Source organism: Metopolophium dirhodum, chromosome 7, assembly GCF_019925205.1.
Source record: "Metopolophium dirhodum isolate CAU chromosome 7, ASM1992520v1, whole genome shotgun sequence".
NCBI lineage: Eukaryota > Metazoa > Arthropoda > Insecta > Hemiptera > Aphididae > Metopolophium > Metopolophium dirhodum.
Window position 1 is genome coordinate 12498846 of NC_083566.1, and position 26501 is coordinate 12525346.

The following is a 26501-nucleotide window of genomic DNA, read 5'->3' on the forward strand; positions in this document are numbered from 1 at the left end:
TGAATATTATTATATATTACAGATAACATTAATTTCTTACTATATTAGAAAAATAAACTTGTTTTTTAAAAATGTTATTTTATTTATCAGTCCTTGATTTATATTTTACTTCATAATGCAATCAAAAACTAACATTTTGTAGTATTATTGGTTGTTTTTAATTATCAATGTTTTTTTTTTTTTTTTTTTTTATTAGCAATAGCAAATGAAGAGTATATAATTAAACAATGAAATCTTCAGTAAGAAATATAATAGATGTGTAAACACAGAAAATAATACCTATTCATCAATAATTTTATCCAAATGCCCAAGTTAATTATCTTAAATTTGTCACTGTCAATATAATAAATATAATTATATGAACTTATAAATTAATTGTACTAAAATAATGAAAGAATAAATCATTATCTAATTTAATAAGTAATTACACGACGGTCCATTTAATATACTTATATCTAGTGAATATGGAATTATACCCATTACCATAACTTACAACATAAACTGTTAAAACAATAATTAAGTTCTTATTGATTATAGTAATAGTTAAAACATTTAAATAAACTTTAGGAATGTTTTTCAACAAATAAAATTCATTGATCACAGCAAAAATTAATTTACATGTATAATTAAAAAATAATTGGCAGTGTAAAATAACAAACAAAAACCTAATATTTATAATTTTTTTTCAAGTTGTTATTTTATTACTTAGTCTTGAAATTTTAAAGAATTAAAATGTGAAATAAAAATTAATAGTCTAATTATGTTACTGTTCGTTTTTTAAAAATCAAAATTTTAAATATTAAACTGTTGTTATTTTCTTAACTTAAATATAATTACAATTTATATTGTATTGATCAATAAAACCAGAGATCACAATTAAATAGTTAACCCTGCCACCAAAATATGATCCATATATGAATTCTAATATTAAAATTCAACTATAATTATTTAAATGCCAATAATTCAACTAATATATAATTTAAAGCACTATTTGTATAAAAAAAACCTTATTTTCAGAAAAAAAAATAATAATAAAATATTCATATAACGATGACATTTTAAGCATAAAAACACATAGAATATTAAGAATACTGTTTAAATTATTTTTAAATAGATATTCTTTTATATACCATCAAAGGATATTATAGTAAAATGTTGATACTCAAATTACAGCTGTCCAATTAATCATTCAGTAGTTGTCCAATTAACAAAAGTTATAGATCATGTCCCTTTTAATGTAAAATAACAGATAGGCTTGCACATTTTCTACAAAAGATGCATCGACTTCATGCACTTTTTCATCATTATATTCATACCATTGACCTAAATTTCAAAAAATAAATTATAAAAATATGTATACATTTTTATGACGTAAAGGCAGCTAAGTTTCAGTGAGTTTTCAAAGATGTTATCACAATCTATGGTTTTATAAATTTAATATTTTGAAGTTTGTTTTAATTAAATGCAATATCCTCAATTTAAAAAAGCCTCACAAGATTCCAAAATACTACTGACCAAGTAATAATTTTGAACATTTTCCAAAAAAATCAAAATTTATAAAACTTAAGATTATAACATCCAAATTTTTTTACAATATTTTAAACACCAATAAAATATTGCACTCTGTAACAAAACTTAATTTTTTTCGTTAACTTCCTTAATTATATAAAATTACCTTCTTTAAAATCCACAGCATAAGAAGTGTAATGCCCAGATCCTCCCCTGAAAATGGCATTAATCATAAAAAATACAATAATATATTTTTAAATAGTTTGATTTTGATTTACCCTTCTCCATCATGTACAACAACAGCAATCAAATCAAACATATTTGTATCTTTACCAACAAATTGAGTTTTCATTTCATCATCAAAATATGGAGACATATCTAATGATTGCATAGGAAATTTTATGAACGTATGTACTTTAGTACGACAAGTTTTATCCCATCTAAACCGTTTAAGATGGAGACAAAGTATCTGAACAAATATAAACAATCAGTTAAGTAGAAAAGTATAATCCTATTAATAAGCAAAAACAAAAACTTACATTAGGTACGGCATTCATCCAAAATCTCTTAGTGGACTTTTGTGGTTTTCCACACTTTTCACAGAAGTAAAAATTTCTTTCATTTAGTTCTTCTATCTCAAAATAACGCTCCAAGCAATCTACAAAAAAAAAAAATTATGTCAAAAATATTTTTATAATTTAAATTTAGTCTTAACTTACCAGTTAAAAGATCAACTGGTCGAAGTACCGACAGGTCTGCATTTTTGTAATCTGGAACGTCTAGTGAAATATCTGTAATTGGATCTCTTTTTCTGTAAGGTGTATTGCACTTTAAACAGTATACCTAATAAAAAACAAATAATGATTATTTCTACAGAGTCAAATGTACAGATTCTAACAAATTGTATGATCACAAAATAATGGAAACTTGTAGATAAAAGAAAGTGAATAGGGTCAGTGGCATAGCCAGGATTTAAAAAAAAGGGTCATACCCACGTTTTTTAATCAGATTTTAGTTTAAAGATATATACACAAATTATCAGGGTCTGGGTTACTGATACAAATATACAATTCTAGCCTTTCCCTCCCCAGAAATTTTTTTCTAGTTTCGACTATGAGGGGGTGGGGGCACTGAATATGGTGTCATAATATTGTTTTTAAAGGAGGTCCTTGCAATTTTTAGAATTACAGAGCCAGTGGATATGGGGATACGGGGGGAATATGGGGGTCATATCCCACCTCGGAGACCAAATTTTGTACAAAATATAATATGTATTTAATTATATGAATATAATATATGTATACTGATAGTGTATTAAAAATTGTATATCCTCCCCCCTTGAAAAAATCCTAGATACGATACTGCACAGAGCAATACTGTTTTTTTCTCTAGTCACTTTATTTTTACATAATATAAAAATAATAAGACAATTACTTAAATGTTACTACAATTGGTAACATTTGTAGAAATGTACCAAATACTTAAGGTGTACTGGCACACTACCTATGTGGATAATTATAACAGGAATGTTCTTTCCATTTTTGATTATCTATGTGGGGACTACAAATCAATATGATCTATAATATATCATAAACATTCTAATCAAATTCAATAGTGTTTATCACTTTTTCTAAATTTTATAGCAATCAAAAACAAAATATAATTTAAAGAAGATGCTATACCCACATTTTTTGTCTCCGTCTTACGAGTGGGTAACATTGCAAATATACACTCAGCAGTTCACTTTAGCCTCATTGGTTTGAAAATTACAGTGAATCAACCTATTATGAAACTTAATGGTAAAATCATAGTCTGTGTTTATATATCAGTTTTTTTTACGATAATTAGGATTTTAAGCAAATTATGAGCATTATTAAAAATTGTGCTATTTTATGTACTCAAAACTCGCTAAAAAATTGGAATCATTGTATAAAATCCAAAATATTTACACAGATAATGTTCTTACTATTAAGTTTCATGATACGTCGTTCACTCTAATTTTTGAACTAATGAAGTTAAATGTGAGCTGCTGACCATAATTTTGCTATGTTATGCACTTTAAAGATGGAGGCAACATGGGCGAGTGGGAGTGTCTTTAAGTGATTTCTCATGGACCTATTTCTTAATTTTTAGACTACAATAATTAGTTATAAAGTTAAAAACTAAGATTTGAACAAAATATCACTTAGTGTGCCTTATAAAATTTCCATAATAAAATGTAACATACAATTTGGAAGAACCTGTATAGAAAATTCACATTTTATTAAAATATATAAGAAGATCCATTTAAATTAAAGATTAATTTTGTTTTCTGTATGATTGAATACATGATAGATAATTTTTTCCACCACATTATATGGATCAAGCTTATATTATATGTTTAGAGTAAGGCGTACGTGTTAAACTAAACTTCATAAAAAAAAAGTCTAAATGGTATGTAAAAGTCAAAAAGATTCACATATTTAATTAATTAAAATGTTCTAAAATCTGAATGATAGTCAAAGACAGTTTAAGTAATTTTTCAACATAAAACTATTAACATAATTAAAAATATAAAATATAAAATAGGTTTTAACATCTGATGTTTTATTATTATAAACACAATTAATATTTTGGTTAAACATGACTAAAACTTTACGCCCTACTCTATATTGTTCAAAAATCAAAATAAATAGTGATTATGTGAAAAATTAATCACCTCACTTAATAAAAACCCACGAAACATCAATGACACAAGTGTATCAATTTTACTAGGGTTTTGAGTTGTTATTCCTTCCTCTAACAACAATTTACTTTTTTCATCTGTCAGCTCGGAATGTAAAGTATCCAATGTAAACATCAAAAATTCATGAGCATCATGTTGATGATATCCTCTAAATATTCATTATAATTTTAGTACAATATCATTATTAAATATAAATAACATTTTTTGTAATATAACTGATAACAAATTAATTATTAATATTGGAATTGTTTGATTCACATTATACTACAAACTGTTATTGTTCAACAAGATATATTGTTATTATTAATCTTATACAAGGGTTGTAACTTTTAAAACCAAAATCCAAATTAATATAAGTATACATTACTAGTACCATTGATTATGAATACTATAGATTGCTCACTGGCCTGATTATACTTATTAATGAGTTTATGACCAAATCCCATACCTCATAAAAATTAATAATATATTATTTTAACACAAACAAAGTTGTATTACAATTGTAAAATTAATTAAATATAAGGAATTACAGATTATGTCCATAATACTTATTATTATTATTATTGTTTTATTTTGTTTATTTATTTAATATACCAAGAATTTCTTTTATACAACACCCTCTTATATTAACACTGGTTTTTATAAGCCGTCCAATTGATTGAGAAAAACTGTGTAGAACCTCTATAAATCAATCATTCAAAATATTAATCTACAAGTCTGCAAATACAAAAATGTTATATCTTAAATTAATTTTAGCGTGCATTTTTTTAACTTCTACACAAATGTCGGACTTGGAGAAATGATGATGAGTGATGATATTAGAAATTTGTATAAAATAAAGGCTACAACTACTATACTAAACATTTTTATGATATAGATTAGAGATAATACAGAATTCTCAACATATTAATTAGCAAATTACTTTTATACTTCATAGGGTAGATACTAGATACAACTATTCACCTATTAATTACATTATTATATTTTATACATACAATTAATGGAGATAGCCCAGGTACGGCTACATGTTGGCAGGCCTTCTTTTAGGGGGGGGGGGGGGTTCATAGGGGTCATGGCCCCCGTAGACATCATAAACTACATACAAATAATAATTTCTTTCAGAAATATGTACAGAAGTTCAGAATAATTATAAATTATAATCACGGCCAACAAGTTTTTCCATTTGTATTGGCCTAGGTGGGTAAATGGTCAAAAGTGGAATTTTTGGACCTCAAGAATATCAACCCCCTCCCCCTTGAAAATACAAAACAAATACGCTACTAAGATAGACAGACCCATACCTTAAATTAAAAGAATTCTATACACTAGATAAAAATATATTAAACACCACTATCACTGCTATATTATGTAAAATATAATTAGTAATTTATACATAGAAAAAAACATTTTTTATATACTTAAAATTCTATTATATATCTCTAGTAAATATACTTATTTATTTTCATTTTAAATCACTAAAACTTATATATGTTTATTTTGTTGTAACTTATTTACTAACTTGTATCGAGGTTTAATTTTGCAGACAATTTGTTGAAGAGCAGTTGGTGAAATTGCTTCTCTAAATTTATAGCCGGGAGGTTTTTGCCAGTCAACTAACGTCACCATTAGTTTCCACATTTCTTGGGCTATACAATCTTGCAACCTTGGATCTGGATTACCATTATTTTTCTTATTGGATATTTCAACAAGTTTGAACAATTTCATGCAATATATAAATGGCTTAAGATGACTGAAATATATAAAAAATTAGATAAAATAAATTAATTTTCCAAGAAAAAATAAATATGAGTATCTAAAAGTACAAGTGTAAACTATTATTGAACTGTATAATGGGTGATCAAATTTGAAATAATGGTTGTTTAAGTTATTTATGTGCGAAAGGAGCTAAAAACCTCCTAACTGTTGTATAACCCCTAAAAAACCCTAAAGATTTTATACACCACATTGCACTATATGAAAAAATTTTCATCTTTACATCAAATACAAGATGTAACAAAGACTTGACAAGAAAAAAAAAATTATGACAAAAATTGTTAAAATTATATGATTAGTAGATAATTTAAGAAATATACTCATGTCAGCAGATTTCCAAAAAAAATATTTTGAAAAAAGTTATTACGTTCCAAATTCATTTAATAAAAAAATATTGTTATTTTAAAAAATAAATTACTTAACTTAGATAAATGTTTTTACTATCAAAATTGTTCTTATAATCAGATTCACAAATTGGCTATTTTGAATATATCCAAAAAAATTTAAATCAAATTTTTTAATTTTAATTTTTAATGTAAAAAAATAAAAATAATTTTTTGTATAATATATGTGTAGCGCAAGTGACTATAAATTATGTATAAAAAAATAAATTTTAAATATTGATTAGAACAAGTTATTCCAAAAGTCAGTTCTATCTGTTACACCCTGGTATATCAGAATATATTATTATATTAATATTTAGATAGTAAATTTTAAATTAATATAATTAAGTGAATAATTAATCAAATAATTTATGTGGATATAAGATAGTTGAAAAAATAAATGAAGGGTTTTAGTATGATTATTGGTGATTTTTTTGTGATAACAAAGAAATATTTTAATAGAGTATAATAAAATAGGTAGTATTAGGTCAGTCATTTTGTATGTTTAGAGTAACAAATTAATTAATCATAGGAGATAGCAAAATCAAAATATTTAAGGAGATATAATTTATAATTAATATCTATTTTTGATAAGTAGATAAAACCATTTAAAATTTAACTTACAATTACTGTAAACAAATCACTCAAAAACCATATAAAAGCATGATGAATAATTACTTAAAATAAGAATAAAAAACTTGCACATAAAATTGGATTACTGTTAAGTTAAGTACTAAAACAAAATATATGCGTTAGAATTTTATTCACAGATAGTAGAGCTTATATGAAGATATAAAAAAACGTAGTAACTTATATTGGAAATATTGATACAAAACTAGAGAAGAGGGCAGTGGCCTATTATGAGGAACAGAGATAGCATTATCTTTAAGCGAGACGAAAATAATGATTTTGATGTTTGGTAGTAAAAATTATAATACAACCTTCTAGAGCTGATATGAAGAGTAAATATTGTAAAATACAATAGTACATAAATTAAACTAGTTAGTGGTTTATAAATTTAAATGGATGTATTATGCATACAATTATTTCTTTAATTATAAGATTTTTAGAACTAGACTAAAATAGAGAAGAAAAAGGGCAAGAAATTTATTGATCCGAATCGGTGTAACAAACAAAACACACCAGGATAATGAGCCATATCAATGATGGTGCTAACCAGGGACTGGAACTAAACATAAAAGAACTGGTTCTGGAACCTTTAAAATATTAATACTAACCAAAACCTTTATTTTAATAAATAAAGTATCGGAACCGAACCGGAATTTTAAAAATAAATAGGTTATTTTAGGTTCAAAAATCAAATTATATTATTTATCATAATTTAATGGTAAGTATTACTGTTTTGTGTATAATCAATGTATGATCATTTGAATTTTCTAATATTTTTCATACTATTAATAAAACCCGCATTTCAGATAGGTGTTATTAAATTATTATACTTTTTGGCACGTTAGTTATCTGGAACCGGTACCTTTATTTTTTATAAAAAACCATAACTTTACCGGAACAGTTATTTTATTTTTAGAGAACCAGTACCGGAACCGATACCGATAAATTCAAAAGGTTCCAGTCCCTGGTGCCAACATCTGATTTGGGCAAACAAATTTCTTGAAGCATTTCATTCTTTAAGAAATAGTTCAATATAATATGCAAGTTATTTTCATATACAGTAGTATACAAAAATACTCTTTTTGGATAAAGGAAACAAAAAACAGACAAATGGTTAAAAAATGAGAAGGGAAATGTGACTGAAATGTTTAATACATTAGAGTCCAACCTATTTTACTGTACTATTAATAAGTTAGACTTTAATAGGTTACACTTTAAATTTAATAAATAACAAAATAATAATTACCGAATTGATTGCCAAACCGCAATCATAAAACAATTGTTTCCACTATTAGATATACCAACTTTTTTAGTAGTTCTAGGACCTCTTTTATAAAAAGGTTTTTTAGGTTTAGCTTTGAGTGGTGTTTTTGGTACAACAGCTTTAGGTGCTATTTTTGGTACAACAGCTTGAGGTTCTTGTTCACTAAATATTAAAAATATATTAAGCGTTAATACACTTATTGTTTTAAATATATTACTTCAATAAACTGTAAATTCGACAATTTAAAAACATAGGGGGGGGGGGGGGGGAAGTAAGAATTTTTAAGAAAAAAATAATATTGGTTCCAAGGTTTTTTAGAGACTTCTTTGATTATGGTTATTATAAAAGTATAAAAACATTTTTTATTTTGTTTAATGTCTATAAAACAATATATTATAGACAATAATGTTGTGGTAGGTTGCATATGGCAACATTAAACATAAATTTATAGATCATACATAATATTTGTTTGTAGATCACATATAATAACCAACAAATCTATGTAGATAACAAAAAATATCGCTATTTACAATAATATTTCTAGTATTTAGGAGTGAACCAAAAAAAAATTGTACAATAATATCCTGTTATTGTAAAACTAATAATGGTATTGATAACTAAAACAACAAAAAACAGCACAGACACAGTCAGGTTAAAGGTATTCTATACATAGTATAGAAACCTAAAATCATGATCAATAAGTTTAGAAAAAAACAATAGCAATAAGATTTTGTTAATTTCATTCTATAAATAGCTCATTTATGAATAATATTTTATTTTTATAGAACATTTACATAAATAACTTAATGAACAATTTGAAAAAAATTAATATTTATAAACGTACATGATTAAAACGTCAAACAAAGAACTTCATGCACATTATAAGACATAAGTAAAATACTTCAGATTTTATTTACAAATATTTGAATTTAAAACACTATAATTTATTCTTTATATAAAATCTAACTATACAGTTTATTTCAAGTTATTTTAAACAACACTTTAAATTTAATCAATAGTAATATTTACCAAAGAGCTTGGGTAACTGTATTCATAAAACAGTCATTTTCATTATTAGGAGGTATACAGACATTTTCAATAGCTCTAGGACCTTGTTTAAAACTAGTCTTTTTTGGTTTAACAGCCTTAGGTGCTTTTCTCCTAAATATTAAAAAATATATTAACCTTTAATACAATAGTTGCTTTACTTAATTTTTTCTTTTTATTATAGTAATTACCGTCTTTTCTTTTTGTTACTATTACTTGCACTTGGTCCACGGTTATATAGAATAAACTGTCGAAGACGGTTCAGTTCATCATCGTGGTTTTTTGGTTCTACATCAGAATTACACTTGAAACTTTAAAAATAAAATATTTTAATTTAAAAATTTAGTGGATATTACAAATCACAATGTTTTTAAACTTATGTAAATATATTAAAAAATTGTCAACATAATATTATGACTGGTAAGTAGATAATATTTCAAGCAATTAAAATCTTTTCTTTGAAATACATCTTTAGACCAAATAATAAACAATATAATAATTATTTCACTAACCAGAATATAGCTGCAGACTCGATATTTATAAATAAGCAATGAGTTTTGTGGAACTCGTAATGTGCAGTACTGTGTCCTACAGCATTATGCCCACAAAGAATTTGTCGACACTCCATACACATCCACAACTGATCTATTCGTAAGCATACTGGAAAATATTTTTAATACTACAATTAAAATCTTTTTACTGTGTATTAAATTAACTAAATATTGAATTATTATTTTAATAAATTGAACAAAACGTGAATTTTCAATGTATTTTATACAAAATTGCAGCTCCTAAATTAATATAATATTGAGTATAATATTTACATATCTCATTTTTTGCTACTCTCTTAATATTGTCTCCTCACCATAAATTAGATATATCAAGTATAAACGTATGGTACTTATCAAAAACCAATTTAATAATTTGATTGTTCTCGGAAAAACATACTATTACTAAGTAGAGTGGCGCTGAACCCATGTATCAAGTAGTGTGTATCAAATTGGTGGGTTGTTGGTAAGTAAATCTGAGTATTGAGATTTGAGAACAATATTGTTCATCAGTGGCGGATTGAACTTCAATTTTAAATGATGCATTTTCATAATTAAGTTCTTACCACCACCACCATCCTATTTTTACTTATAACAAAGTTATAATATAAATAAAATGTGATCAAAAGAGCCAAGAGGTTAGACTTTAGCATGTAATTTTGTGCCACTGTCACGGGGTGGCACCACCCCCTTTGAAAAGTTGACGCAACTGTGTTAAAATTGAGCGCTTCGGCTTGCCACTGTTGTTCATCAGTATCTCTATAAATTAGATGTATGCTGCAATTGTAAGGAATAACGCCAACAATAGCTATTCTAACTTCAAAGCACTATAATTTTATATGTTAAATTAAATTTTCAAGTTTTATGATTGAGTATAAAATTATTTGTCAACAATAAATTAAGAAAAAAAGTAGGTACCACTCTGCTGTACATTAGGTGTTGTATACCTACGAAAAATGATTCTGAGCGAAGATGGTCTGTCAGCCTAAATTACTTAAGTAATTCATTTTAGTATTAGTAAAACAGTAAGTTAAATTAATTTTCACCGAAAACTTTTCATTTGTTATACTTCAAAAATATCATGTAGGTGTCCAAGAATAATATTTCACATAGATAATCACAAAGATACCCTGAACCAAATCAAAATCATTTTCAAAACACGGGAAATGAAAAACAAAATGATAGGAACAATATGAGATGCATACATATCTTATACATACAAAATTATACGAAAGATAGGATGAACGCAGCTAATTATTTTAATGGACCAGTTTCACAAAAAAGGTGTTTAAATTGTGGTTCTACGACTAATTTTAGGAATAACTGTCCAATATTGGCTTCCGAAAAACAAGAAGAAGAACAGGGTGCTAGACCTATTCAGAACATATTTAATAAATCATGTGAACACACAAACATTAGGTCAGTTAATTTAACTTCAGATAAAAAAAAAAAATGAATATTCAGTTAGGTATGTAGGCACGAATAACAAATTTTAAGAGGCAGCATATAATAATAATAATGTACTCTAAACAATAGTAGGAGTAAAAGAATCAAGCGATAACAAAAATATTGTCGAATCTGTTTAATATGAAAAGAAGACTGATCTTTGTCAATATAAAAACCAGTTGGTATACGTATCAGCTCTTAATATTATTATTGTAATTTGTATTATAATTAAATTATGCTGAAATAAAAAAATAAATATTATTCAAGCTAGAAACTGTCAAGAAAACATAAACAAAATAAAATATGATGTGCCAAATAATTCGTAAGGTATAATTATCAAAAAAATGGAAGCTGAAAAAGAAATGTATTCTAAAGAGCAAATGTTTAAAGAGGATATACCAAAATAGGTAGTACAACAAAATTTTATATCAACCCAGATCTATCAATGGAACAGAAAGAAAAACTACACACTACAGTACACAAAAAATAAATAATATTTGAAGAGGGAGAAATGGCTTGAGTAAAAGCAGAAGTAAAAAAATCCAAATTTAATTTCAGATATCAGGGGTCATATAAAATAGTTGAAAAAAATTCAAATATAGTATACCTAGACGAAATAATTAGGAATTCAAAATTGTTTAATGATTATAAACATGCAAGTCAGAACGAGAAATTTAGAGATTGTATAACTTAAAATTCAGGAAAGAAGAGTGTTATTATTTGTAATTTGGCTGTCATTCAGTATAAAGTGAATGCTTAAAGCGGGCTGGTAGATAATATAATAAAATATACATATGTACCTATATAATATATTTATATTGGTACTTATAAAACAATAAAGGGAAAAAGTCCCCCTTGACTTTGTTTTCATTGCTTGTAATGGTAAGTATATTTTGAATTCCATTGCTCTTTCCCAAATAAAATTTAGTTTTACGCCACTGCTAAGTACTGTATATAGGAATATAGTATATTTCCACGACTAAAGCGTCGTGGACACGGCAAGCAATTCCGGACATTAGTAGGTGACTTGGGAGAACTGTCCAGAAGGTGCCACTGTCATATCATATGACCCAAGCACTGACAGGCCATGGGTGCTTTCAGCATTACTTACACCGGATGGGCAGGGCCGGCAGCATACATACATTTGATCTAACAACTATACTTTAAACTTTAACATAATTCTACACAAGCACCAACTTATAATATACACAGTATTTGTATAGCTAGGTACAACACAACCAAATAATTACTACAACTTAATAATTTAAATAAATCCATTGTATACTATTTTAAGGAAAGAATTAGTATGTGATGCATAAGTTTATATTTGTTTCAGTAAATAATTTCTATGATGGATGTGTGTATGTATAATTGTATAGCTTTTTTTGATTTAGACTACAAATTTATGTATACTTTTCTATCAATACAATTTTTTTCTAACTCATAATATTAAAATGGAACTTTTTACAAATTATTACTAGATTAGAATACTCAGATCAATTTAACAATTTAAAACAAAATTGTATTTTACTGTTTTTTGACACTTTGATAGCAGTTATTCAGACGGTTAAAATTTATAAGTTCAATATCTATAGTTTTTATATTTAAAAAATTATTATACATACCCTTGAAGGTTAGTGTCATACATGATCGGTTCAAGGCATAGGACTACAAACAAGACAAAGAAAACATGTCATGCCTACTTGTCAACAAATAACATGACATGTATGAAAATATCGCATAAATTATCCAGAAGAAGCTTAAGTATGATACTTTTAAGTTTAAAATAATAATATAAAATTATGAAATTTTTTTTTTAATAACATAGATAATAAGGGATACGATACAATTGTAACACCATAATTATTCAAATAGGTAAAGTGTGTAATTGAAATGATATTTATATAATCTAAGATTGGCAGTTTAAAATTTTAAGATTATCGGAGACCGTGATCTAAAAACAAAATGCGGCTTTATTAGATTAGATATTTGAGATATTTTGATATGATATGCATTACACATAGACAATAATATTACATGGGCTTGTATATTGTCTACCTATAGTATTCTTATTTGCAATTATTTCTGTATGTTTTGTATAAAAAAAAAAAAAAAATGTATGATTATTGTAATATTAGCACTCGTTTTTGATACATGGACATTTTATAATATCTTATTTATTATTTTTGTCCCTCATAGACAGAGGCGCTCGTATAAGTGATGCAACTGCATGTGAATACTAGAGGGTTGTAGAAGTAAATTACTGGTATCAGCATAAACTCAATTAGGGGAGCCTTAAGGGGTAATAGCACCCCAATTTTGAAACTAGCCCCCTCCAAAAAATCTGCTTACAAAAAAAAACAACTTGTCATCAGATATCAGACTATTAGAGTACAATGAATAAAACAAAGTTTTCGACGATTGAATTTTTTTTGAGTTCAAATGAATTTATAAAACAATTTTTTTCAAACTCAACTGAATTTTTAGAACATTTAATTACCTATTCATTATTTCTATATTCTACGAAACCAGGATGGCAGTTATATTATTGCGTTCAGCAGTGACTCAATGCCACGACAATAGTATCGTAGAGTATTTACTAATATAATTACAAACTTCAGAACACAGTACAGCAATACATCCTCCTTGCCAACATCTAATTCCGATTTACAAACCAATATTCCAGGGCTTGAAATCTATTTTAAATATCAATAAAAATCATCTAAGAATCAAGTGACATCAAAATCAAATATTTTTAAAATGATCTTCAAAATTTATATTGAAATCAAAAATAAATTAAATCTATTATTTACATCAAAATGTTAATCATTTTATATTTTTCATAATATACAAATAGATATAAAATTACTTAACCTAACCTAACAATAGCTAATAATAGCTAATAGGTCTATAATGTGTTTATGTCCGCTACTTGTCTTCGCTCCCTCTATTTTTCCCTTGTCCGCTCTGTCTTAGAATATGGCTCAGTTGTATGGTACCCATATCTAGCCAAGGACCAATTACGTTTAGAGCGTGTCCAAAACCGCTTCCTTTCCTACGCCGCCTTTATACTTAATATTGCTCACCCACCCCATGATTACCTACCAGTTAGAACTTCCTTAAATATCCCTACTCTCGCATCTCGTCGTGTCGATGCTGACCTCTCATTCATCACCTCCCTCCTCAACGGCTCAATAGATGCCCCTAACCTTCTGTCCTCAATCTCTTTCCGCGTTCCTGTGCATTTCACTAGAAATCACTCTTTATACCTTGTCTCCTCTCACCGTACTAACTACTCCTCTAATAATCCATTAGATAGAATGCTCCGCCTACTTAATAGCTCCTGATCTTTGGCTGACTATATTATTGTTTATCTCTACTGAATGTTTTTGTCTTTAGTTTATTTTACCTTAGCATGTACTCTTCTAGCTGAACGCTGTTTAGTATAAGTTTAAACTTAAGTCTATAATTATAACTATATTTTCCATGTATTTTATTTCATTATTATCACTTCATGTTAATCTACTAATTGTACAATGTATCTATATATTGCCGCTTGGCGTTAAATAAATAAATAAATAAATAAATGTGTAGATAAAAATAAATAACTACTAATATTTTGGCTTCTTGGGTCAATTACACGGCCGCGTGAACAATGATATGTTTTTAGTAGTAAGAAATCAAAATTAAAATAGTAAAATTTTTATTTTTATTCGAAAAAAAAGAAAAATTATGTTCAAAATATAATTAAAAACCATGATATAATTAAACCAATAATGTGCAACAATATAAAAATCATAAAATTATAATATCAATACATTATTTTCAATTTATATCAGAAAAAACAAATATCAATATGTGGAAATTAAATTAAAATGTTTCATTTTGATTTCAAGCCCTGCACTATTCAGTATTCACTAATCAGTTCCAAGTTCTAATATTTTGAGTTGATCCATTTAAAAAATATAATTGAAAATAATATATTATATCCAAAAGTATACAAGTTGTTACAAGCAATTTATTGAACTACTTTTATTACCTATATATTATAACTAATATTAATAAATAATAATGAAATAGTAATGAAGAATGTATCAATTTCAGGTGGCATTCACATTACCAATTAGATCTGCCAAGTATTCCATGTTAAATTATTAAACTTATAAAACATTTTTGCTCAAAAAAGCCATTACTGCCTCATAATTTATTATAAATGTCCAGAAAACGCAGAGCTTAAACACCCTGAATTTTTATATTGAAATGGCGCTTATGTAAATTATAATAATTAATGTTTATCAACTATAGTGATTTACTGAATTATTTGAATATTTAATGACTAAGAACACCCTCTCAGCAGGTAATATTTATAACCACCACTATGCTCTACGATCAAAGGTCTTAAAACATTTTTTTTTTTTTAGGACAGACCAAATCTGGGATATACTTCAGCGACATGGGCTAAAATTTTCAAGGTAATGAAATTAAAGATATAAAAGATTTATGATTTATAATATATTAATATATTTTAAAAATACTAATTGGCTTGGTTACATTCGTAAGTTGAAGACCCCTGACCTAGGTTAATATGTATATAATATGTCAATTTATACCATATTATAGACTATACTTAAAAATATACCAGACATAAGAACCATTCAGCAAATCTGATGGTTTGTTTGTGAATGGTCTAGGTTTGGGGTCCTGAACCGGTGGTCCGTAGATAGTTACTTGGGGGTGGCTCAGTTTTTTTTTAATAATGCAAAAGTTGAAAATTTGCAGAAAGCATATTATCGTGGATCAGATTATGTTAGAATTAATGTGAGATTAAAATTATCCAAGACATGGTGTAAATTGCTGAAAAAACTAGCAGACATTTTTATCAACAAAATTTCAGAAATAAATTGTAAAACCTAATTTTTTAAAATAAAAAATACATTTTACTCTAATTATTTAATATATGTATAATTTTTAATACAATTTTGTAATTTGTACTATGTTAACAGCTGTATGTTTGAACATATCTATTAATTACAATGGGTTGCTAAACAATTTCAGGCCTGTTATATTTATGAAATAAATTCAGAATTTATTGAAAAACCGAAATCTATTCTGATAGATATGGAATCGTGAAAACTAATAATACTGGTAACTAGTGTTTGGTTTTCACAAAACCACTGTCACCTAGTAGTTATGTTAAATTTAGATTCTAAAAATAGTTTGTTTTTCCTTATTTGTTTTAAAAGTTGTTGGTGATCTGGTAATTTCTGAATTTTATAACTGTTCATGATTGCAGTGATATGATAGTCAGGGGCTAAGTTTCAGTTATTAAAATAAAAGGAAATGTCATTCTTGATATTATTTTGGAATGACATTCTTTTACTCTTAAATAAAAACAGTGAAAAACTACAATCTGTTGAAATTAATTTGGGTACAGTCATAGACATTTATCAGTAATTAATTATACATTTGTAAATTAGAAAATGCAGTGATAAAATTATAGAAGTAAGTGATATAAATTTTAAGATCGCTACATTTTTCATACCTCAAATAGACTCAAATCTGAACTAGAAAAAATAAAAATGACAAGTTGCTTGAAGGTATTTTTTTTCTTTCAATTGGAAAAATCGTGCAAAACAGATAAAAGTCTTCAAGAAATTAAAGTGGATATGGAAGGCCCTTTTCTCAATGAACATGTTCAATATGTCTTTAAAGCACAAATAAAATCAAAAATATGATGAAAAGCCAAAAAAAAAAGCCAGTAATTGCTTGTTTAAATTAAACAAAATTATATTTCTGATGTTGATCCATCCCTACATTATCACAACTTTGGTGGGGACTGTGTTGGCATTACATCCACTATGCAGTAACTTTTACAATGAATCAAATTTTTCAGCATAAAAAGAGAAAAAATATACTTTTAACTGAATATAAAAGAGAAAAGACTAAATACATTGGCAATCCTTGATATTGAAAATTATATTACATAACTTGATTATAACACATAGGCAGATTGGGCCACTGTGCAATTTCTCAGTGGGCCGGTATCAAGTAATGTCCCCGGGATGGTACAATATAATTCACATGAAATAATATTATTATTGTTGACTTTTTTTTTAGGTCATCTTCTATTTAGAACACATTGATAGTGTAATACTAATAAGTAGGGCCGGGATTTAGATGTAAAATGCATTATTTTTTGGGAGGTCTCAAGCAATGCTTTTCAAGTACAAAATTAATTTTAAACATCAGAGAATTGAAAACTTAAACTTTTATTTTGCATTTTTTTGATTATTTATTATAATTTTTAGGTAATTTTGTTAATTTAGTGCATATTTATACATTATATACATTTTTATAATTAACTTAATCGGCAATTCAAAAAATGTTGTACCGACCATTGATAATTTGTCGATTGTACTATTTATAATTTTGATAAGTCGATAATGTCTTTATCTACAATAAATTTAACGGCTGTTATGCATCCAGGACTCAAATTATTAACAGCTAATTGATCAGTTGGTGTTACATTGTAATCAAGTTTATTTTGTTATGTTCATATTTTGTTTGCTCAAGAATTGTTAAAATCATTATTAAGGACATTATAGCAGTTAGGGAAAGTGGCGTCCCCATTGCCCAGATACATCGCAATAGCCACCACAACGACCTGAAAAGGTCGGTGTAGTCTGGTCCTACGGGTTGAGGGTTTGACGACAGGCTAACAACCCGTTCCAATAAAAAACCTACTGTTAAGCCTTGGATACCTGTATTACCTGAATACTCTTTTAGAAATGGAAAATGGAAATGTAAGGAGATTAAGATTGCGACTTGGAACCCGCTAAACTTGTATCACACTGGAGCTTGTCACAATCTGGCTGATGTACTGAAAGAGTACAATGTCACAGTTGCAGCACTACACTACAAGAGGTGAGATTAACTGGTACAGGATAAGTAAAAATAAAAGATAACATAATTTACTATAAAGGAATGGACAACACAAACCAATTCGGTACGGGTTTTGCTGTACATAAAAACTACAAGTCTCGAGTGAAAGAATTTAACCCAGTGTCTGAACGCATATGTACGATACAGTTAGAAACTAAATCTCTGAACACATTTCCCACAACATTCATGCCCCCACTGAATGTAAAGAAGACATTAAGAAAGAAGAAATCTATGAAAAAGTCACGGAGATATACGATAATACACCCAGAAATATGGTGAGAATTAGGAACTTCAATGCCAAAACAGGAAGAGCCCTCTTTTAAACCTAGAATCGGATTACACAGCACTCACGAGTAGAGCAATGATAATGGTCAGAGGGTTGTAGCTTTTGCAACCTCAAAGAATATGGAAAAACCTAACCGTAAGTAACACTCTCTTTCCCCACAAGGATATCCATAAATATACATGGAAATCACCTAAAGGACGCATATATCACCAAATTGACCATGCGCTCATTGAAAAAAGATTCAGATCAAGTATTTTAGATGTAAGAAGTTATCAAGAAGCTAACTGCGATTTTGATCATTTTTTGGTCATTGCCAATTTAGACTTAAGTTAAAGAACATCCAAATAACTTAAAACAGAATATCAAAGTTTAATCTAGAGAAACTTGAGGAAGGGAAAAATCTAAAATACATCAGTGCTCACTGACAAGCTAAGGGCAAGACAAACAGACAAGTTGTAGATGGAATACAATAAGAAATACTATAATTGAAGTTGCAAAAAAATCACTAGGCGTAGTCAGAAATCAAACAAAGAATTGGTATAATAATGAGTGCCAAAATGCTTAAGAGAAATGATCGTCAAAACTGTCTGAGAACTCAGTCAGCGGAATCTAAAGAAATATTTTAGAAAGAAAGTAGGAGATGCAAACAAGTTATACAGTGAGAAAAAAGGATGTATATGAACAAGCTCCAGCATAACACAGAGCAAGACTACACACAAGGCAGAGTTGTATTTCTTTGCAGTAATAAAAAATACCAGGAGTTCAACCAAACATTAAGCCATAAAAATAAAAATAATAGAATATTAAAGGACCCACAAAAGACATTTAGATGGCAAAAATATTTTGAAGAATGCTGAATGGGGAGATACCAGTAACGCCAATACTAGCCTGGGAAGATCAAAGAGTGGAACAAGAAGTAAAGGATATATCACTAGATAAAGCAATAAGAGCTATAAACCGGCTTAAAAACTGGAAAACCACCGTGTCAGACGGGATACCAGCAGAACTTATAAAATATGGCGGGTTAGAACTGCGCATATGGAATGAACAAAAACTACCTGAAGAATGGAACAAAGCTATAGTCATCCCAGTATATAAGGACACAAGATGAGCTGTGATAACTATAGGGAATATTGTTACTGAATACAGTATATAAAGTATTCTCCAAAAGACTACTAGGACAACTGGAACCACTGGCTGAGAAGTGTATAGGAAGCTATCAGTGTGGTTTTTGGAAATGTAAATCCACAATAGACCAACTCACAACTATAGAACAGCTCATGGAAAATAAATATGAGTACGGACAAAACATATGGCAAGTATTTGTGGATTTCAAGAAAGGTCACGATAGCATTCATCAAGACAGTCTGTATAACATAATGTATGAGTTTGGCTTCCCAAAAAAACTGATATCACTGACAAAAATCTGTATAAGAATTCAAAGTGATAACACAGGGCTTAAACAAGGCATGTACTATCACAAATATGCTTTCAACATAGCAGTAGAAAAAGTGATACGCAGTGTACAAAGTAATAAACTCGGAATTAATATTGGCAAAACCACGCTAGATGTGCTGGGTTTTGCAGACGATCTGATTTTAGTAGGAGAAAACAAGGAAATGATAGAGCGAAATACCAAAAAACACTCATTGATGAAGCAAAAAGATTTGCCTAGAAATAAATGAGGAGAAAACGAAAGTAATGGAAACGTTGCCTGTAAGAGGTGAAGAAGACCTTACAGTAGATAACTACGTTTTAGAGAAAGCCAAGAGCTTCAAGTATTTAGGAGTAACAATCACTGGTAACAACGACTGGAACACCGAATAACCAGTCGCTTGCTCAAAGCGGAAAGGACCTTTTTTGCACTAATAAAATAAGTCAAAACTATATTCTCTAAAGGAACAAAAGTATGCCTACACATAAGAACTGTAAGGCCAACATTAACTTATGGGTGCGAAGTATAGCCGATGACAGGGCAAATTGAACAAAAACTCAGATTCTTTGAGAAAGACTAATAAGAAAAAAATGTGGACCAGTTTTTGATATCGAAATAAACAGATGGCGTAGAAGAAGAAACAAAGAAATAAAGGAAATCACCAAAGTACCTTTCATAACAAGTTACGTGAAGGGCCAAAGATTTTTATGGTTTGGCCACACAATGAGACAAGAGGAAACAAATGAAGCTTAAGCGGCAATTAAATACAAACCAACAGGTAGAAGACCCAGAGACAGAACCAAGAAACGATGGATGGATGGAGTGCAACAAGATCTAGAGAGACTAGAAGTAACAGATTGGAAGGAAAGGATACAGGATCGCGATTATTGGAGATTAGTGACGGTGGCAGCCAAAACTCTTGCAGAGTTGTGAAGGCACATAAGAAGAAGAAGATTATTGCTGTTAAAATGCATTTTTTGCTAACTTTGGATAGTTTTCAAAGCATTTAATCCGCACCCTACTTATAAACCACAAAATACTCAACCAAAATTTGATTTTAACATATCAATTGAAGAACTTCAAAAAATATAATGCTATAGAATACAAAATTAAAACTATATGTTAAGAGGACACTACACCCTCATGTCGATGGTTATAAGGTAAAAGGGCATAAACGCCAATTTCAAAATTGTTGGGGAGAGCTGAAAAATATATATTTTGACATAGTGTGTTACAACCTTAAAACATCGCATGAAAAATCGTTTTGAGACTTAATATGAAATATAATGAATTTTTAAGTATTTTTATTGATTAATTATTCATAATAATAATATATTTGTGTATTTAAAGCCAATTAAAAAAAAAAAAAAAAATAACGTTTACGCCCCTTTCTTTTCTGAATCTGGCACTTACACCACAAAGATGTTCTATTGAATACAATGGCTTTTAAAGTCTAATATTGTTATTTTTTTTTTATATTATTGATTAAATTCGATAAAAATTTGTACTTAAAGTATTTAAAAAATTAAAAATATAAGCTTAAGATTTAAAATCTATATTATGTAAAAATAATTAATTTAGAATTAATAATATTCATATTTAATAAAATGTTCATAAAAATATACAAATACACTATAGTACATACTTAGTAAACTATTAAAACTAAATATTAGCCAAATATTTACCTAGGCTCTAATTTATTTTTGAAAATTTTTCTTGTACCTAAGATAATATAATAATGAAAATATAATGCACTGAGTTCTGGTACCAACGTCAATAAGCATTCTATTATAATAATAGTTTTTTATTCTTTAGCTTATAAGTTTCATTAAAATTATATAGATCTATTGCAATTACTTATTTCTTTTTAAGGAATAATATTTTATAGCAATTTAAAACGATAAATTGATATAACGGTCGACAATAACGCTTACGTTTTATCAAATTTCCTTGAATGCTGTTTACGTCTTTTATTTGACGTTTATACCCAATTGTTCATCCCTTCCAATTCTATGCTGTTTACGTGTTAATACATAGATTTTTGAATATTTACAAATTATATCAATGTTTAGGTTGGATTAATCAATGTATAATCATGCCATTTACAAAAATATGCAAAAAATTGATTTTAAAAAAAGTGCCGCTTACGCCCTAACCATCGATGTGTTGTATCCGTCTTACAAATGTATCTCTCAATGTACTCTTTATAGTGTGAAGATTCAGTTGCTTAACTTGGACCACAGCCTTAAGTGGTAGTTAACCGTGCATTTTGCTAAGTTTTACATTTGTAAGACAGAGTCTACACGTCATGCGGGTGTAGAGTGCTCTTAATGGAAAAATTGAAAATAATAAAAAAAAATTCATTTAATACGACTTTAAAATAATATGTAAAAAAGAGTATTACTTTTGGTAGGTACTCAAACAATAAATTTGAGAGAACAGTTGCATTGTCACTGATTGAAAGAGAACAGATGGTGGAAAATCTTCAATTTAAATGGTACACCAAACCGGTGTCCGTAATCCTTATATAAAATCAAATCCGATTGTTTTGGGAAACCAGTTTTAAATTTAGATCTCAATAGTAGTGTAAACTGCCGATTAAACAATATAAATCTCTTGACTTTGCAAAATACAAAAAGTTATTAGGGACTTAGGGTAGGGGACATAGATACATTATAATTTTAAATGAGGGAACAAAGTGTAATAAATAAAAAAGCAAGGCATCCACATTAAGCCAGTGACTGTTGACGAGATTATCAAGAGCGCATAGTCACACTTTAGGAGTTTGAAAGTGTTTCGACAGTTCAGTCAACATGCACGAAAGCGGTTGAGTGTTAACTACAATAGAATATAATCTACTTGAAAATAATAAAGCAAAACATTTAATCTTTTAAGTTAAAAACTCAATCTTAAATAAGACAAATATAGGTAAATATGAATTTAGAATACTTATTTATCACTAGATATGAACTGATCAGTTTATTGGAAAGAGATAATGACTACATTTCTATATTGCATGTGCCATGTGAGATGGACATTGTATCACAGATTCCAAAAATAACTAAGACTTAATATTAAACAACCCTTTCCACCAATCTCAATTTGGTACATAGGTATTTTGACATTTTATAGAAGTAATTGTATTTAAATCCTATGTATACAGTGACTATTTTGTATCAGTGTATGAATTTACACCTAAGGGAAATAAAAATTGACTAATACTCGAGGGGGAAAAGTACACTGCACAAGTAATTTTCTGCCAACAAATAAAAAAATATCTACAAATAATGTTTCACCACATAATTATTTTAAAACTAAATAAATACCTAAAATTGTCCTTAGAATGAGCAAAAATATGTTCAATTTCCATTCCAGGCAATTATATTTCTATACACACATGCATATTAAGGTCTAAGGATAGCAAAACAAAAACTAATTACATTTAGGCATTATAATTGTGAGATAAAATTTTAAAAGTAATAAAATTACATGCAATATAATAATCAATTTAACTTGATGATTAGAATTATAACAAAAGGTCAAAGATTAATTTCCCTGATAAACTTCAGTTTAAAGTTATGAAATATATATAAGATAGGTAATTACTTTAATATAGTCATAAAAAAACCAAATCAACAAGCACACACTTTAATGTAATCATTTTTTCTAAAAAATTAGGTACTATATAACATGCAACAGTTTAATTGAAAAGTTTTTAGCCTACTTGCTAAAAAGTAAAAACTAACACAATACTTAAGATAAATTTAGAAGGGTCATAGAGCGATAGAGGAGAAGGTATTTTACCACCAGTACTATTTTGTTTAAACTTATGTGGCTAATTGTCTAATCCTAGTTTCACCTAAATAGAGGTAATAACAATACAAATAACAATAATAGTCATAGTAAGAACCTTATTAGGTATAGTAATAATAATCATAATAATAATTCTCGAGACGTCATCACGACATTGCATTAAACTATTTATTTATTACTGAGGTGTCATAGTCTCTACTCCACATGTTTACATGGTATCTCACCATTGCAACTCCTATTGTTGAGTGTAGCTCTAATTTGCTCCACATCCAACTTCAACTTCTCGGCTGCTTCCGAAATGTGGGGACAGTCTGTATCTTCATCCATGACTTGTAGAGATGATTGAAGACGTCTTTGGAAGACGAGAACCGTCAGTAACAAGCAATATCAATTTTACAAATCAAGAACAATTTGTCGATGACCTAATACAGATACACATTATTAGTAAACAATAATACCTAAATTTAAGTAATTAATTATATTAAAATAATACAATTCAATAATTTACTGTATTATTTAGAAGTGGCTAATGAAATTTTACTAAATTTTTTCCACCCTAAACTCTAATGCAGCAATAATACTATAAATAAGTAAATAACATCTATAAGCTACTTCATCATATTCGGGGGGCATTACTCACTCGCTGTTGTGGTGTAGTTGTTCCAGTAACGGGTAAGGGTGGCCGATGATAGCGACGATCGATTGTAGTGGTGATGGTGAGGCGGTAATTGCCTCTGTGTCAGCGAAGATAATGACGGGACGTACTAATAAACGCCCCCGTCGCAGTCGACAATAGTAGGTACAATTGAATAACGGCGACAACTATAGGCAAGCAACTACGACAGTGGTCTGAAGCTGAACTCTGAAGGTATGAATGTCCCGATAGTCTGATTGTACGACGGAACTGACTGAAACTCTACGCATGCGCAGAGCGTCTGCGACTGGTGGACGACGTACGAGCGACCGAGGAGCAGACCGAAAGTGACGGAGTCCGTACGGAGAATGGGCACACTGAAACAGCCGTCTGTCTCACTACTCTCACTATAGCCACGGATCCGTATTCCGTCGGGATAATGACGATTGACGGGACGGGGAACGGCGGACGACGAACCGCAGGCTGGCCGCTGACGTGCTACACAGTTAATTTTGCGGCGGGGTGGGGATGACCGACGATGCAGGTGGGCGGGCGGGTGGACAGTGGCGACGGACGGCCAACTGCGTTATTTCTACGAAAACAGCTGTTCGCCACGGCGGCGCACTGTAGAAACATGGTACGACACGGAACGGCACCAAAGTCAGGCGCTCTGGCGGCGAACAATGGCAGTTCCCCTCGGCTGAGCTGTTCCAGTGTTCCCCGCCATGAGACGTGTTGCTCTGATCGTTGGCTTGCCCGCACGCGCATGTTAGATATATCTTAGTCCGTGCATTGTACTATTGTAATATTGAATATTATAGTGCGTGCGTATGCCGTTTGCCGTATAGAATATTAGAATCGGTGCCCGAGCGGCGATCGATCGAGCTAACGCGGCGGCCTACCGCCTACGTGGGAACCCTAAATGCTGCGCACGTCGTGTGCGTAACAGACCGGGTAGCTGTTCCTAGTTCCTACGAAATATAATGATTATAATAATATGTTCCTACGGATTAATATTTAAAATAATATTATGTGCGATGACACAAACGTCACAAACTGGTGCGGCGTATATCAGCGATAAACTTGTTTTTTCCGCAGCCTAAATCATTGGCCTTTCGCAGGATTCCCAATCATCCCGCACACCCACTATACAATATTATATTATTTCTTGGTAATATATTCATCAGGTCAATAGTAAAAATGGAAAATGGAATGTTTACGGACCTATGGTTCCCAATTATAGCGTGTCATCCTGGGGCAGCTGTGATCCGTACGACAATGAAATATTCTTGTTATAATCAAACGAACGGAGTACGGACTAAAAGAACCAGTTTTTGTGAATCCTGAAGTATACAGCAATATCGTTCTGTGGAGTATAATATTATAGTCGTCGACCGTCGTGTATATAATATTAATTGATACCCTGCAGTGGCAGTCCATGCACAGCAGGCACCTATCCTTAATTTAAAAATAACTCGAAACATTTTTTTCTCACTTTTCTCTCTTTCTCTCTCTCTCTCTCTCTCTTCTGACATCCACGTAAGATAAATCTCTCCGACTTGCGTCTTATACTAGTCGAATGGCAGGCCTACTTGCCGACAAAATGTAATGTCTATATGCGGTTATGCTCCTACACGCCCCTTATGCATTCTGACTAGCACGATTATCAAACAACACACAAGCTAGCTGCTATTATATAATAATATATAAAACTACATACAGACTTCAATCTATAGGTACAGCTCGCCACAATCTTTAGTCGTTAAATATAAAATAATAATTCCTTTTTACAATATACAGATGGACGATTTATATAATATGAGGAGATAAAACGAGTTTTCTCCCCTTCATAAATCATGCGAGTATGGGACAACATTAGGTAGGCACCACTGCTGCGGATCTACTATTATGCTACTATCGGCTATACGTATATTATATAGTCGGTTAGGCACTTAGGCTCACCCTTATATTTTATAAAATATTTACGACGACTACCGCACCCCGCACCAACACCCCATCGGTACGTACACCATCGAAAAATGGAAACCCGCTGTGGCTCCTCTTAC

The 26501-nt window shown here is 29.3% G+C and overlaps 1 protein-coding gene across 1 annotated transcript; it reads right to left on the bottom strand.

Moving 5' to 3' along the window:
• Positions 1–199: 199 nt before the first annotated feature.
• LOC132948337 (ubiquitin carboxyl-terminal hydrolase 3-like) lies at positions 200–24922 on the bottom strand. The gene is made up of 13 exons (XM_061018761.1): positions 24442–24922; positions 24026–24223; positions 9844–9991; positions 9523–9642; positions 9314–9445; positions 8267–8446; positions 5754–5984; positions 4208–4382; positions 2229–2352; positions 2049–2167; positions 1788–1978; positions 1676–1722; positions 200–1323 (listed from the first exon to the last, which is right to left on the bottom strand). The coding sequence occupies exons 2-13, from the start codon at positions 24126–24128 to the stop codon at positions 1205–1207; spliced, it is 1689 nt and encodes a 562-aa protein (XP_060874744.1). The 5' UTR covers positions 24129–24223; positions 24442–24922; the 3' UTR covers positions 200–1204.
• Between the last annotated feature and the right edge of the window lie 1579 nt (positions 24923–26501).